The 14,176-nt window shown below is 45.1% G+C and overlaps 1 protein-coding gene across 37 annotated transcripts in view; it reads left to right on the forward strand.

Annotated features, from left to right (window-relative positions):
* Window positions 1–14,176, forward strand: part of TCF7L2 (transcription factor 7 like 2) — a 198,091-nt gene that overhangs the window by 11,969 nt on the left and 171,946 nt on the right. For 22 of the 37 annotated variants that reach the window (XM_053583721.1, XM_053583711.1, XM_053583712.1 and 19 more), the window contains exon 4: window positions 1,209–1,277. The exons of the other annotated variants lie outside the window; for them this stretch is intronic. In XM_053583721.1, the coding sequence (XP_053439696.1) occupies window positions 1,209–1,277 (69 nt within the window). The remainder of the gene's footprint in view (window positions 1–1,208; window positions 1,278–14,176) is intronic. 37 annotated transcript variants of the gene reach the window in all.

Raw genomic sequence — 14,176 nt, forward strand, 5'->3', positions numbered from 1 at the left:
CTTTTTCTTTCTTTCTTTTTTAAAAGCCCATAACAACAACTGCATGATTTTTCTTCTGGGGAGCAAGATACAAATTATTGGGATCTGAAACTCACTTGCAGCCTAAATCATGCTTTGTTCTAGTACCACGGAAGAGTTCTGGTAATAGTAACAGTGCTGTAGTGGTGGTGGTAATAGCGATAGTTTGTTATGATAATACAGATCTGTGTTTGGAGATGCAGCTGATTTGCCCATTCCAAGGAGGGCAATGGGCAGTGATTTTGCAGTAATGCATTTTTAGGTAATTGTTGAGATCCAGCAGCGATTCTTGTTCATGGAATAAATCAGCAGATGGTGTTTGTTCTCCCAGTTTGTAGGATCCCAAGATTAATAAGTATTATTTGGGAAAATGAGAGTTCGGTGAGGCACCTTGGCTTTCCTTTCTATTTCGGGTCACCTGCATCTTTGATGGGAAGGAAGGGGCAGCAGAGGCTTTGGCCTGGTGCTGGGGCGTGTCTGTGTAAACCAGTGACTTACACTTGCCCCGTTGCCCGCTACTAAGAGTGGTCCCTAGAGATCTGGTGGCTCTCTGGCAGTGCTTGTTGGTTCCCTCTTTGGGGAAGTGTGGATTACTAGAGTGCGGGCTCCAGAGATGTCCTGGGACAGCTTAGTCATTGTGAAAGAATGTATAAGGCATCGGGTGGCCCCTGAATTCTGTCTGACACATTTGTTTTCCCAGAAATAGAATTGTGTTGCAGAGCCAGGTCCCAGTTATTAGAAATATAAGGGGGGGGGACTTACACTTACTGCACTCTTGTGGCTTCTCACCACTCCTTCTCTCATCTTTCCTCTCCCCTTCGTGTCGCAATTCTGATGACTTTTTGCAGCACAAGTTAATTTTTCTCCAGCATCCTGCTCAGCACCCTGGTTTCCTTTATGTCTTCACGGGCGTCCGTCTTCCCTTTTCATGTCATTGATTCTCTCTCCTGGCCACCCCCCTCCCCTGTTTGCTTGTTGACTAGGCGCTTATTATTATTGTTTTTTAAACTTTGCCTTGGATTGTTATGATCATCTTATCCATAGCAACAGTAAAAGTACACAGGTCTTGATTGAATGCCAAGGCTGCAGTTCAGTCTAGGAAGGTTTGTCTGCTATTCATAAACTGCTTAAGATGTTTTCTTGTAGTTTGTGACATAAGCAGAACGCTTTGATTTGGTTTCTTTCTACAGCTCCATTTTCAGTCCGGCAGCACACATTACTCTGCGTACAAAATGATTGAACACCAGATTGCAATTCAGGTAGGAAATGCGAGAGGTTCTGAAGCTTGAATCGTCAATATGTAGGTGTCTTGTGTCTTTTATCCTCCAACCCTTCCCCCAACTGAGATGACGGTGATGGTGGTGGTGGTGGTGGTGGTGGTGGTGTTGGTGGTTGGTGGTGGTGGTTGACTCAATGGGGGGGGGGTTGGGAAGCAAAGAAGAAAGAGAAGCAGGAAGAATGCTGCCAGGGTGATTTAGAGAAACTGAGAGAAAGAGAAGCCTGTGCTTGTAGTTAAAGAGTTTCTTGATCAGGCATAATGGGCACACAGACCTCAGCTTGGTTACTGTTTTCTTGTTAGGGAAGGATCTTGAACTGGGAGTAAAATGGGGCAACAAAGTGTGAATGGGAAGGATTAAGGGGGAGGTGAGAGCAGCAGAGGTCGTTCCACAACCAGAGAGTTGTTTCCGGGGGATCACAATCACGTTAAGTGGTGCTAAGAATATCACTTTCGACCTGATCATCCTGAAATGTTGATTTCTCTTGGACCTGTTGATATATGAGACTAAAAGTGCTGGAAGGGAAAAGTGACAGATCCCAGCTTCTGATGAGTGTCCTGTTTCCTGCTCACGTAGTACTTCCATTCTTTTAAATCCAAAGGCTAAACAAATCAGGGACTAATATAGACTCTGAGCTGAACTGATGCCAACAGAATGCAATTGAGGAGGGCAGCAGACTAATACGATTTCCATCCGTCTGCCTGGCCCTGCTGGGATGGATGTACCTCTTGGTGTAACTAATGGTACCGAAACTTCTTGAGTGTTCTGGTTTAACCCTTTGAAGGGAGTCCCTTGAGTTTTGCTGCAGTGTTAAAGTCTGGCTTAAGGGCCTTCTTTTGTTAGTAAGTTGATGTTGGTTTGTTTGATCATTGACATTATTCCATGACTCCCTTTCTGGTCGAGAACCCTTGCCGACAAGGTGCATGTGGGTGGGGTCTTATGGCGCTGCAGCCGCATTGCCTTTTTGTAACTGTGCCATTTCCAATCTGCATCTTCCTCCATAAGACTTTCAAATAGCCACTTACCCCAGGTAAACAGAATTATTCCACCAGTGAAAAGCATGAATCAGCAGACTTTTTTCTTTTAAGTTTGGTGGATTCATGGTACTATTTTTGTATTCATTTCAAGGCTACAGCAACTTATTTTTAAAAATACTTGAAGACTTTTGCAGTCACGGCATGACCTTCTTGTGGGTGTATCTTAGGGGAAAGTGCAGCTCTTGGTTTTATCTCCCCCCCCACTCCCCTCCCCCAAATATTTTCAAGACTGGTGTGTCTTCGCCTCTACCCTGCAGTTGTTCTGCTGGCACACAGCCTGTGGGGCTTTCTTCCTCTTGGTTTGCACGGCCGTTTCTTGCTCCCAGAAAGTGTTTAGATGTAGAGCTTGGTTAGAGAGCAAGCCCAAACCCTAAGTCTGGACGAACGGGTGGATGAGCAGACAATATCCCCAGGCCTACTACATCTCATTCCTATTGCCTGGGGTGTGGGAATTGTTGAGGTTGAATAGGGTAGTGATCCTTATCTTGATGTGGAAAAGCTGGCTGGGGCCCTGTCACTGGGAGACCAGCCCAGCCCAGCCCAGCTGTTGTATCTTTACACCCGTTGCTGAAGTGCCCCTTGTTCGGCTGAGCAGTTTGTCTTTCTCCAAACCACCTGGCACAGTGCAGGCCATGTGAAGTGCTTTCTCAGGAGGAAGACGGAGTGAATTACAGAGCTCATTGTCTGGAGGACTGAAACCATTACTATTCCTCCATGAACAGGTAGTATTGTTCTCCCCTGCTTCTATGTGCTAAGGCTTGATGCCCATGTGGGCAAACAGAGAGACGTTTTACTAGAGGCCCAGCACCATACTCGCAGTGTTCGTTCTCCCTCAGTCTCTGCTTAGACCCGCACGGGGCCAACCCAAGTGGCATCTAGCTGTAATTTTAGTTGGATCATCAAAGGATAAATTGCAAAAAACAAAAGAAGCAAAGGGGAATAAAAGGGGAAATCTCAGACAAAATGAAATGGTTGCCCAGGCGCATTGGGCAGCTCAGCAGCTGAGGGGAGGGAGGTGGGACTAAGAGGAGAGGTTGGCACCTCTCAGGTACAGGGCAGGGCCAACTTTTTCCTTTTTTTCCATTCTCCAAAGTAAGGCTGAGTGATTGTTGGGGCAGAATTTTCTTCCCTGGAAACCTATAACTGTTTAACCTTAGTAAATACTATATTTTAGCTATGCTTGCTACTCTGCTAAGCTGCATCTTAAAATAACCTTGTATATGGGCGGCGCCTGTGGCTCAAGGAGTAGGGCGCCGGTCCCATATGCCGGAGGTGGTGGGTTCAAACCCAGCCTGGGCCAAAAACCACCAAAAAAAAAAAAAAATAACCTTGTATCACATGCAATTCACACCTTTCCCCCTTCCCATCCTTGCTGTAATCTGAGGACTTAGGTATGCTCACGGTTTGTATGAACGGTCTGTGAGTGATTCTGTAGACATGCTCATTCTGGTAAAAGAGTTAGACACAGTATCAGTTGCTGTGTTGGGTCCTTCCCACTTTTGACGGTCTCCTGTCTCCTCTCTGTTTCGAAAAGACAAGAGTAACACAAGTGGCCACATTCTTCCCCCAACCAGGCACTAAGAATGAAAATTAAAAGGCCTTTTAGAAAAGACATGTAGTTATAATATTTAATTCTATTGACTTTTAAAAAGCCTTTTTTTGAAGTATAATTTAAACTTAGCAGGTACACAGATCTTTAGAGAAGTGGGTGAAGTTTTACGTGTGAACACCCATGAAACCCTCACTTAGATCAGTATCTGTAATGAGGCTGGGACATGTTTTCTATAAAGGATCAGATGGTAAATATAATACTTAGGGCTTTTGGGGCCATACAGTAGTCTCTACTGCAACTACAGTTGACTGTTGACCCACACAGGCTTGAACGGTGCAGGTCCATTTATACGTGGATTTTCTTCTGTCTCTGCCACCCCTGAGACAGGGGTAGACCGATGCCTGCTCTTCCTCCTCCTCCTCAGTGTACTCAACCTGAAGACGAGGACAAAGACCTTTATGATGATCCATTTCCACTTAAGGAATAGTAAATATATTTTCTCTTCCTTATGATTTCCTCAGTAACTTTTTTTTGGTGAGAGACAGAGTATGTCTCTGTCAACCAGGCTGGAGTGCAGTGGCATGATCATGGCCCAGTGTAACTATGAACTCCTGGGCTTAAGTGATCCTCCTGCCTCAGCCTTCCAAATAGCTGGGATGAAAGGCATGTGCTACCATACCCAGCTGATTTATTATTTTTTTTTTTTTTAGAAATAGGATCTTGCTATGTTGCCCAGGCTGGTCTCAAACTCCTGGGCCCCAAGAAATCGTCCCACCTTGGCCTCCCAAAGAACTGCGATTACAGACGTGAACTACCATGCCCTTGGCCCATTGATTACAGACGTGAGCCACCATGCCCTTGGCCCATTGATTACAGACGTGAGCCACCATGCCCTTGGCCCATTGATTATAGACGTGAGCCACCATGCCCTTGGCCCATGGATTACAGACGTGAGCCACCATGCTCTTAGCCCTTTAATAACGTTTCCTTTTCTCTAGCTTACTTTATTGTAAGAGTACAGTATGTGACACAGTTACAAAATATGAGTTAATTTTGTTACTCAGAAGACTTCTAGTCAATAGGGGGCCATTAGTAAGTTATGTTTTGGTGGCAACAAAGGTTTTTGACTATGTGGGGGTGTCAGTGCCCCTAACCCCTGAGTTGTTTAAGAGTTCAAGGGTCAGCTATACCCAACTTTGCTATTTGTGGTTCGGAATCAACCAAAGATAAACTTAAAGGATTAGGTGAGGTCATGTCCCAATAAAAAACTTAAGGAAACAGGCAGTGGCTGGATTTGACCCCGTAGGCTATAGTTTGCTGACTTCTGATAAAGAACTCTCCCTCGTTCCTTTCTTTTCCCAGTTATCTGGCATCTTCCCTCTCCTCTGTCCTCACTGAAAATTCTTACCATTGGTGAGTTTTATCTGTCACCATGGATTATTACTATTTTTTGGCTTTATATAAATGGAATCATATAGCATGTACTGTTTCATGTCTAGCCCCACTCGGCGTTGCCGTGAGTTTCACCCCTGTTATGGAGATAGCCGTGGTTTGCACTTTGTCATTGCCATGTAACATTGCACGTGTGAGTCTGCCCCAGTGCATTTATCCCTTCTCTGTTGGATATTTGGATTGTTTCCTATTTTTTGCTGTGATGAGTAAAGCTCTAGTAACATCCTCACACATGTTTCCATTTCTGTTGCTCCTACACATGGAGTGGACTTGGAGAGGTGTTGGGTAAATGTGGTTTTATGTTGGTTTTTTGAGAGAGACTTGAACAGTGGATTTCAAGTGTTTGCAGTGTCCTTGCAAAGTACTTGTTAGGTATGTGAGTGATGCGCAGGGGAGCAGCAACATTATCTAGGCGTAATCAGATGCCAGTTTTGCTCCGCTCGGGTACAGGCCCCTTCACTCACTGGGTTGGTCTCTGGCCCCAGCCTCTAGGAATTCCTCCCATCCTCTCCATTAGCCCAGGAAGAGCCCCAGCTGGCTGAATCTGGCAAGGTGGACTCAGATTGCGAGGTGGACCCAACTTGTGTTGTGTAAAAATGGAGCTGCCTCCCAGGAATGCCCTGCAGGTGATTGCAGATAAATGTGTAGGCCTCTCTGCTGCCTTCCTGGAGAGAGCTCTTCCAGCATTCCTGCTCTCATTATTCCAACCCAGGATCGAGGTTATGATGAAGGTCACGACCCAGAGAAGATGTTTCCCTTGGTTTTCAGAAAGGGCTACTTCGGAACCAATTAAGCCTTTGTTTTAAGAGTATCTGGGCCAAAGGTTTGATATTTTAACACTGAGTCAGATGTGATTTAGGAAAAAACTCCACAAGCAGCAAAAACAAACCATGTCGACCTTTCTTGGTTGTTTTTCTTCTAAGGCAGGAAGAGGTTTGTGTGCGTGCATGTGAGCGTGCGCGCTCGCGCGTGTGTGTGCAGAGACAACTAGGAGAGGATCCAGAAGAAATGGACCCTTGTACTTGTTTACGCAGCTGAGTGGTGGAGACTCAGCAGTGGTGTTGCTTTCTCTCTTGGTCTTATGCCTGCAGGTTTCCTTGAGCTTTACCAAAGTATAATAACCCTTCAGCTTGGTGTTAGAACCACCATGACTTGGTAGAGCTGCTGGACCCTCCCGTAGGGCCTGGGTGCTTTTTAGATTCAAGGAGACTAACTGAAGCGTGTGCTGACCCTACATTGGCCCCTGATTCCTGGATGTAAACCAGCTGTTGAGTCTTGTCTGTCTCTTAACATTGTTCGGGTTCCTGAGGTGCTGTGGCCATGAATCTCTCTGTCTGAGTAGACCTTGCCGTTTGTGATGGACATGGCCAGAGATGAGGACCAGTGGATTTGAGCAGAAGTTAAGACTAAGGAGGCAGGGTCTGTGAGGGCCCCCAATTCAGGTTTCTGATGGTGGATCTTGTGTTCCGGAGTTGTCCTCTCGCCCACCACAGGTTTCGTGGCCTTTCTGTTTTCACAAGGATTTGCTCTTCTTGGTTGAGTAGCAGATCCCATCTCAGTGGTGGGACTGCCAGGAACTAGTTCAATTCTTTGGAGACGGAGTCTCACTTGGTTGCCTTGGGTACAGCGTCCTGGCATCATAGCTCACAGCAACCTCTAACTGTTGGGCTCAAGTGATCCTCCTGCCTCAGCCTCCCCAGTAGCTGGGAGTACAGGTGCCCACTGCAATCCCAGGCTAGTTTTTAGAGACCGGGTCTCACTCTTGCTTAGGCTAGTAGTCTCAGGCAATCCACTGGCCTTGGCCTCCCAGAGTGCTGGGATTACAGGTGTGAGACACCACCCCCAGGCTAGTTCAATTCTTGGTGTGGTCACTTCCTCACTTTTCCTTTCCTCTCAGAGCAGACTCTGGCTGTGACATTTTATGTCTCCTTTCCACAAAGGAAGGAGGGGAGAGACAGAGAAAGAGAGAGAGGTCATTTCAGGAGAGTAGGTGGGCAAAGCCTCTGAGTGCCAAGTCACTCACTCCAGAGCAGCGGTTCTCAACCTGTGGGTCACGACCCATGGGAACGGTATTAAAGGGCCATGGCATTAGGCAGGTTGAGAACCACTGCTCTAGAGGTCCATTCACTCACTCTGGCAGTGAGTTTTTGCTTAATTATCTAAGGCCAGAACTTAGGAAATTCATTCATTAAAAATACTTATTGTGTATCTACTGTGTGTGCCAGGCACTGGGGAATGTGGGCAAAATAAACAAAAATCCCTTGTTGGGCTGTCGTCCTCCGTAGAGTGCAATGACGTCACAGCTCACAGCAACCTCCAACTCTTGGGCTCAAGTGACTCTCTTGCCTCAGCCTCCTAAGTAGCTGGGACCATAGGCGCCCACCACAATGCCCCGGCTATTTTTTGTTGCTGAAATTCTACTGATGTTTTAAATACTGATTTATAAATGCCCCACCCCTCTTAGTCTAATGGAGTAGGTTTCTACTGTAGTCTAGGAGTTACATTTTTAATTAGGATTGTAATTTTTAGCCTACTAAAGTTTGAGAACCGTTGCCTTCGAGCAGTATTTTTCAGTCTTTTAAAAAATCTTACAATACACTTGAACGTATAGTTAAACTCCCACAGCACACTTATTAAAAAAAAAAGAAAAAGAGTAAAAAAAGAATATACTTAGAGTGCTTTGAACTTGTTTCAAAAATAATTTAATTAATGGTCTTTAAAAATTTTTGCGGCACACCTACGATCCTCTCATGGCACACCAGTTGAAAACAACAGCCTTAGAGTTTTCTGAAATCGATCATTTATAGGATACTTAATCATTTTCACTTGTAAAAAAAATTGAGGGCTGGCCAAGTACTCTTATCAGGGTAAGATTTTCTTTTCTTTTCTTTTTTCTGTTTTTTGAGACAGAGTCTCATTCTGTCGCCCTCCGTAGAGTGCAATGACGTCACAGCTCACAGCAACCTCCAACTCTTGGGCTCAAGTGCCTCTCTTGCCTCAGCCTCCTGAGTAGCTGGGACTACAGGCGCCCGCCACAACGCCCGGCTATTTTTTTTTTTTTTTTTTTTTTGCTTGTTGCAGTTTGTCCAGGCCAGGTTCGAGCCACCCTAGGTATATGAGGCTGGCGCCCTACTCACTGAGCCACAGGTGCCGCCCTCTTTTCCTTCTTTTTTTGTCTTTTTTTGTTTTTTTGTTTTTTGAGACAGAGCCTCAAGCTATCGCCCTGAGTAGAGTGCTCTGGTGTCACAGCTCACAGCAACCTCCGACTCCTGGGCTTAAGCGATTCTCTCGCCTCAGCCTTCCGAGTAGCTGGGACTACAGGTGCCCACCACAACGCCTGGCTATTTTTTGGTTGTAGTTGTCATTGTTTAGCAGGCCTGGGCTGAATTTAAACCCTCCAGCTCTGGTGTATGAGGCTGGTGCCTTAGCTGCTTGAGCCCTTTTTTTGTCTTCTTGAAGGCCATGAGACTGCCTTCTTCCTTCCTCCTCCTTTATTATTTCTTCCATCTTTCCTTCCTTCTATCTTTTCTTCCTCCCTTCCCTTCTGTTTTTTTTTTTTTTGCTGGGGCTGGGTTTGAACCCGCCACCTCTGGCATATGGGGCTGGCGCCCTACTCCTTTGAGCCACAGGCACCACCCACCTTCCTTCCTTTGTTCTTTCCTTTCCTTTTTTTCTTTCCCTCCTCTCCCTCCCTCAATCCCTCCCTCTCTGCCTCTTTTCCTATGGAATATATTGAGTATTAAGCCATTTTCTTATTTTGAATGAGAAACTAGATTGCCCTTTCCTTCTGATGAGCTTTTGAGACCTTCATTTCTCCAAGCTTCTGCGAAGATAGCCAGATACTTTTGCAAAACTCAAGAAGAGGCTTTCGTTTATGAAAGAGTAGCTTGGACAATAATGTGCTTGGTCTCAGGGGTCAGAGACAATAACAGCAGTTAATAATAATAGCTACTTATGTTTATAGAATTCTCCCAGTGGGTCTGGTGTTGAGTGCTTAACGTGAATTATTTATTGATTCCTCATAACAATGGAGGGAAACCTGAAAGGTGTAGTTACTGTTTTTTCCCACCATTTTTTAAATGAGGAAACAGATACTTGAGATGTTTTCTCCAAGGTGAGTTAGGATTCAGACCCACGCTGTCTGACTGGAGAGAGACTAGTACTGTCTGGCCTTGTTAGAACCACTGTCTGCTCAAAGTAATGCTCAGAGGGTCTAGGGGTTCTGTGCCCTAAACCAGTGTCTCCCAACCAGATTTCTGGGTTATGTACATAGGTAGCTGCTAAAAATACTGGGTTCTACTTCTTGAAGATCCCCATTCAGTGGATGGAGGCCAGAATTTCTGGAAGGCACAGGGAGAGCTTGTTCAGATGCAGCTTGGGACTACACTCCCAGAGTTTCAGGTTCTGTAGGACTAGGGAAGGTCCTACATTTGTAGTTTTTTATAATAAGCTTTCAGGTAATCCTGGCCTTTTTCCTCTGGGGACCAGGGCAATGGTTCCCAGCCCTGGCTTTGTGTTACAGTCACCTCAGAAGCATTTAAAACAGTATTTAGGCCCAGGCCCAGGCCCAGGTCCAGAGCAACTGAATCAACCTCTCTGGGAGTTGGGGGTCTGGGCATCCCTGGGTCATGAAGCTTTCCAGGTGGTATTACTGAGCAGATAGAGGAATCCTGGAATCTGACTCTTTCCCCACTCTGGATGGTTCTGATGTATACAGTCATGTTATAGAACAAGTATGGTGTTCTTTTGTTAATTTGTTCATTTGAGATTGACTCTCTTTCCTTGGGAGATACAAGCAGATGGTTATATTCAGATTCTGAAGGATGGCTTATATGTCTATGCGGTGGGAGGCTGTTTTGAGAACATGTTGCTAACAGGTAATTGGGGATGGCCATTGACCCTGAGTTAGTAGTACCAATGAGAGAAGGTGGGATTCAGTGTCGCTTGCAAGAGGCTATAGAACCCTGAAGCAGAGTGGGCCTGGTGTCCAATGCTTCTCAGGCTGGCTCAGATCCAGTAGGATGGGGGGGCCTCAGGCTCTGCGTCTCTAACAAGCTCCTAAGAGATGCAGACGCAGCCGGCCCCAGATGGCTCTTGGAGTATGGAGCAAATGTCTGTACTTTTGGTGGATAGAGGTGAACTTGGTGGAATGCAGAAGTCCAATTCAGCTTCATTGCTGTCTGTCAAGTAGAAGTTACAGACAAGTAATGCAACTGCGTCTTGTCTAAGCCAATAGCAGTTGCATTACATTGGCCAGATAAAAACAAAACAAATCTAGTTTTATTGTTTTTACTTATATCATTTTAAAACGTATATCTGTTCTAATTATATCGGTGTATGAGTTGAAATATTCGTATCTGTTCATTCTCCACCATATGAAAAGCACGTCGTTCGTGAAGAGAGCTGGTAAGGATACAGAGAGAATGTCTGGTAGTCCTGGACTGGAATTACCAGAAAAAATGAAAACAACTGTTCTATCAGCCATATGGGTGTCCCCTTCTTGGTCATAGCAAGTGGGAATAGAGGGCTCACCTGTGGTGGTCAGCTGTTTGTATTCTCCTAGCCTAATTTTATAAGGCCTACTTTATAATACAGGAGAACCTTTCTAAGTTGACCACCCAAGGGACTGTAATAAGCTGGTCAACATAAGAACTAGGCTCACTGTACTGATACATACATGCGGTGCATGTTCGGTCTGTGCAAATTAGGTCAACTGACCGAGGTGGTCAGGGTAGGGAAGTGGCCAACTATGGCGGTTCTACTGTATTTACTTTTTGTAAAGTCCCTGGAAATCATGGGGCTGTTTAACTGAGTGCAGAAATTTCCAAATGGATGGTAGCTGACATTTGTAGGCTTATCAGATTTAGTGGTTAATTTGTTCCTGGAGTTTGAAATTTGGGTTCATGGTATCAAATCCTGATCAAACAGATAAGTGGGTGCAATTTTCTTTTTTTACCTGTTTACCTTGAAATCTCAGCATACTCTTCAATTAAAGAGAAATGGCAGCAGACCATTAATCCTGAGGGTCTTCCAAAACCACTGGGTGGTTGGCAGTGTGTTTTATATTTAGTTATCAATAGGTTAAAATTGAAAAGTAAAGTTTAACAGTGGTACATGTACTGTATAGCTTTATCTCCATAATATATGTTATGAAAAGAAACACGGGATCAAATATGTGTGGACTCTTGAGGCATCTTCACAAAACCCTACTTGTTTTTGGGATGCAGCTGGAAAAACACTTGGTTATACCAGATTCCACACAGATGGAGGCCAGTCTGGAAACTGGCATGTCTTTGCTGGTGGTAGTGGTAGGGGCTGGATGAGATAGGATGGAGATGGCTTCGTGCGGGCAGGGTTTCTCCACCTCAGCGCTCTTGACATTTTGGGCTGGATAATTTTTTGGCCAGGTGCAGTAGCTCACACCTGTAATCCTAGTACTCTGGGAGGCCGTGGAGAACAGCTTGCTCAAGGTCAGGTGTTTGAGACCAGCCTGAGCAAAGCAAGATCCCATCTCTACTAAAAATAGGAAAGTCCTGTAGTCCCAGCTACTCGGGAGGCTGAGGCAGGAGGATTGCTTGAGGTTGCTATGAGCTAGGCCCGAGGCCCTGGTACTCTAACCCAGGTGACAGAGCAAGACTCCGTCTCCAGAAAGCCAAAACAATTCTCTGTTGCCGGGGACTGTTCTGGGCATTGTAGGATGTTTATTTAGGATGTTTAACATCCTTTGCCTCTACTGTCTTGATGCTACTAGCACTTAGCAAAGATGTGACAACGGAAAATGTTTTTGGAAATTGCCATACATCCCCTGGGACTCAAAATCACCCCTGGTTGTAACCACTGGCTCAGTGTAACAGTTGAAAGTGTGCGTCCTGGGTAGCACCTGTGGCTCGGGGAGTAGGGCACTGGCCCCACAGACCAAGGGTGGTGGGTTCGAACCTGGCCCTGGCCAAACTGCAACAAAAAAATATCCGGGCGTTGTGGCGGGCGCCTGTAGTCCCAGCTACTTGGGAGGCTGAGGCAAGAGAATCTAAGCCCAAGAGCTGGAGGTTGCTGTGAGCTGTGACGCCACACTACCGAGGGTGACAAAGTGAAACTCTGTCTCTAAAAAGAAAGAAAGAAAGTGCGCATCCTACCCCTGATGGGATAATAGCATCAGCTTTGCTTTTTAAGGAAACAGGTACAAGAGGAGTTGTGTGAGGTGAGTTAGTTCAGTTTGTGCTTCCCGCGTCAGATACTGGGGTTGAAGTCTCAGTTCTGCCAACCTTCAGTTTCCTAACCTATAAAATGGGGATAATGGGAGTACCTGCTTCCGAAGGATTGTTGGGGAATGAAATGAGCTCAGTTATGTGATGATCTGGGCAGTGAGTGGCGCAGAGGAGTGTGCTTGATAAGCGCGAGCCGCTATTTTTACCATCGAGACTTTTGAAGTGCTTGTTTGCAGATTTAGAATATGCTTTATCCTGACACGCATTGTATATTTTTTATTCCCTGTCAAGAACATCACACATGATAAATTTGATAACCTGGACTATCTTTGCTGGGTAACAGAGATTTATGACTGCTGCCCGCGTTGTTTGCTGTTTGCGTTTCTCTCATGTCACTTAGGTTTTTGGCCTAGTCCTTGTTACATTTGATTAAAATATAAGCTCTTCTGAAGGCCCGAGATTGTGTCTTAGTCATGTGTGTATCCCTGGAGCACTGTAATTACTGGCACTTCATAGTCAAGGGATGAGAATGTGTTTGAATCCCTAATTGTGGGCAGAAAGGAAATGGAATGTGTAAGTGAGATTGGGGTGTATGTGTTAGAGATCGCAATCAAAGGGCGCTTTTGAGTTTTTAAATAATAGACTCTTTTGTAACAGCAAAGTCCAATAGCAATATACATATACATATATATATATTTTTTTTTTGTACTCAATTAGATAATTTGAATGAGTGTTCAACCCCTTTGTCAACTTCTCATCCACGTGTCTCAGATTTTGATTTTTGTTCTCCTTCAGTGCATGAATTTACTGGCATCACCCAAAGAGTAGGTCACTATGGTTGGACTGGTTTATATTTCTATGATGATCTTCTAATTTTCAAAATGTTTGGTGGTTAGTTGGCTTTTAAAAGCAACATTAGGCCAGATGTCCTGGCTCAGTCCTGTAATCCTAGCACTCTGGGAGGCTATGGTGAGTGGATTGCTTGAGCTCACAGTTGGAGACCAGTCTGAGCAAAGCGAGACCCCATTTCTACTAAAAATAGAAAAACAGAGGCAAGAGGATCGCTTGAGCCCAAGAGTTAGAGATTGCTGTGAGCTATGATGCCATGGCATTCTACCCAGGGCAACAGCTTGAGACTCTGTCTCAAAAAAAAAAAAAAGAAAAAAATAAATAAAAGCAACATTAGTTTTTGTTTTGTTTTGTTTTGTTTTATGCAAAGTAGCATTACCCATTGGATCAGAACATTTTTTTCAGACTTTGACAGTTGTCATTCATTCTCGCAGGGGACTTAAAAAATTTAAACAAGTATTTTTCTTATTTTAGCGATAGAATCTCACTTTCTTGCCACTGGTAGAGTGCTGTGACATCACAGCTCACAGCAACTTCCAGCTCTTAGGCTCAGCCGATCCTCCTGTCTCGGCCTCCCAAGTAGCTGGGACCAAAGGTGCCCTCCACAACACCCAGCTATTTTTTGTTGCAGTTTGGGCGGGGCTGGGTTTGAACCTGCCAGCCTCAGTAAATGGGGCCGGCGCCCTACTCACTGAGCCGCAGGCGCCGCCTAAACAAGTATTTTTCTACTTGTAGATGGATGAACTTGTACAATTTTAGTCCTTTCTGTTTACAAATCCTCTTCCT

The sequence above is a fragment of the Nycticebus coucang genome, chromosome 3, assembly GCF_027406575.1.
Source record: "Nycticebus coucang isolate mNycCou1 chromosome 3, mNycCou1.pri, whole genome shotgun sequence".
In the NCBI taxonomy this organism is placed as follows: domain Eukaryota; kingdom Metazoa; phylum Chordata; class Mammalia; order Primates; family Lorisidae; genus Nycticebus; species Nycticebus coucang.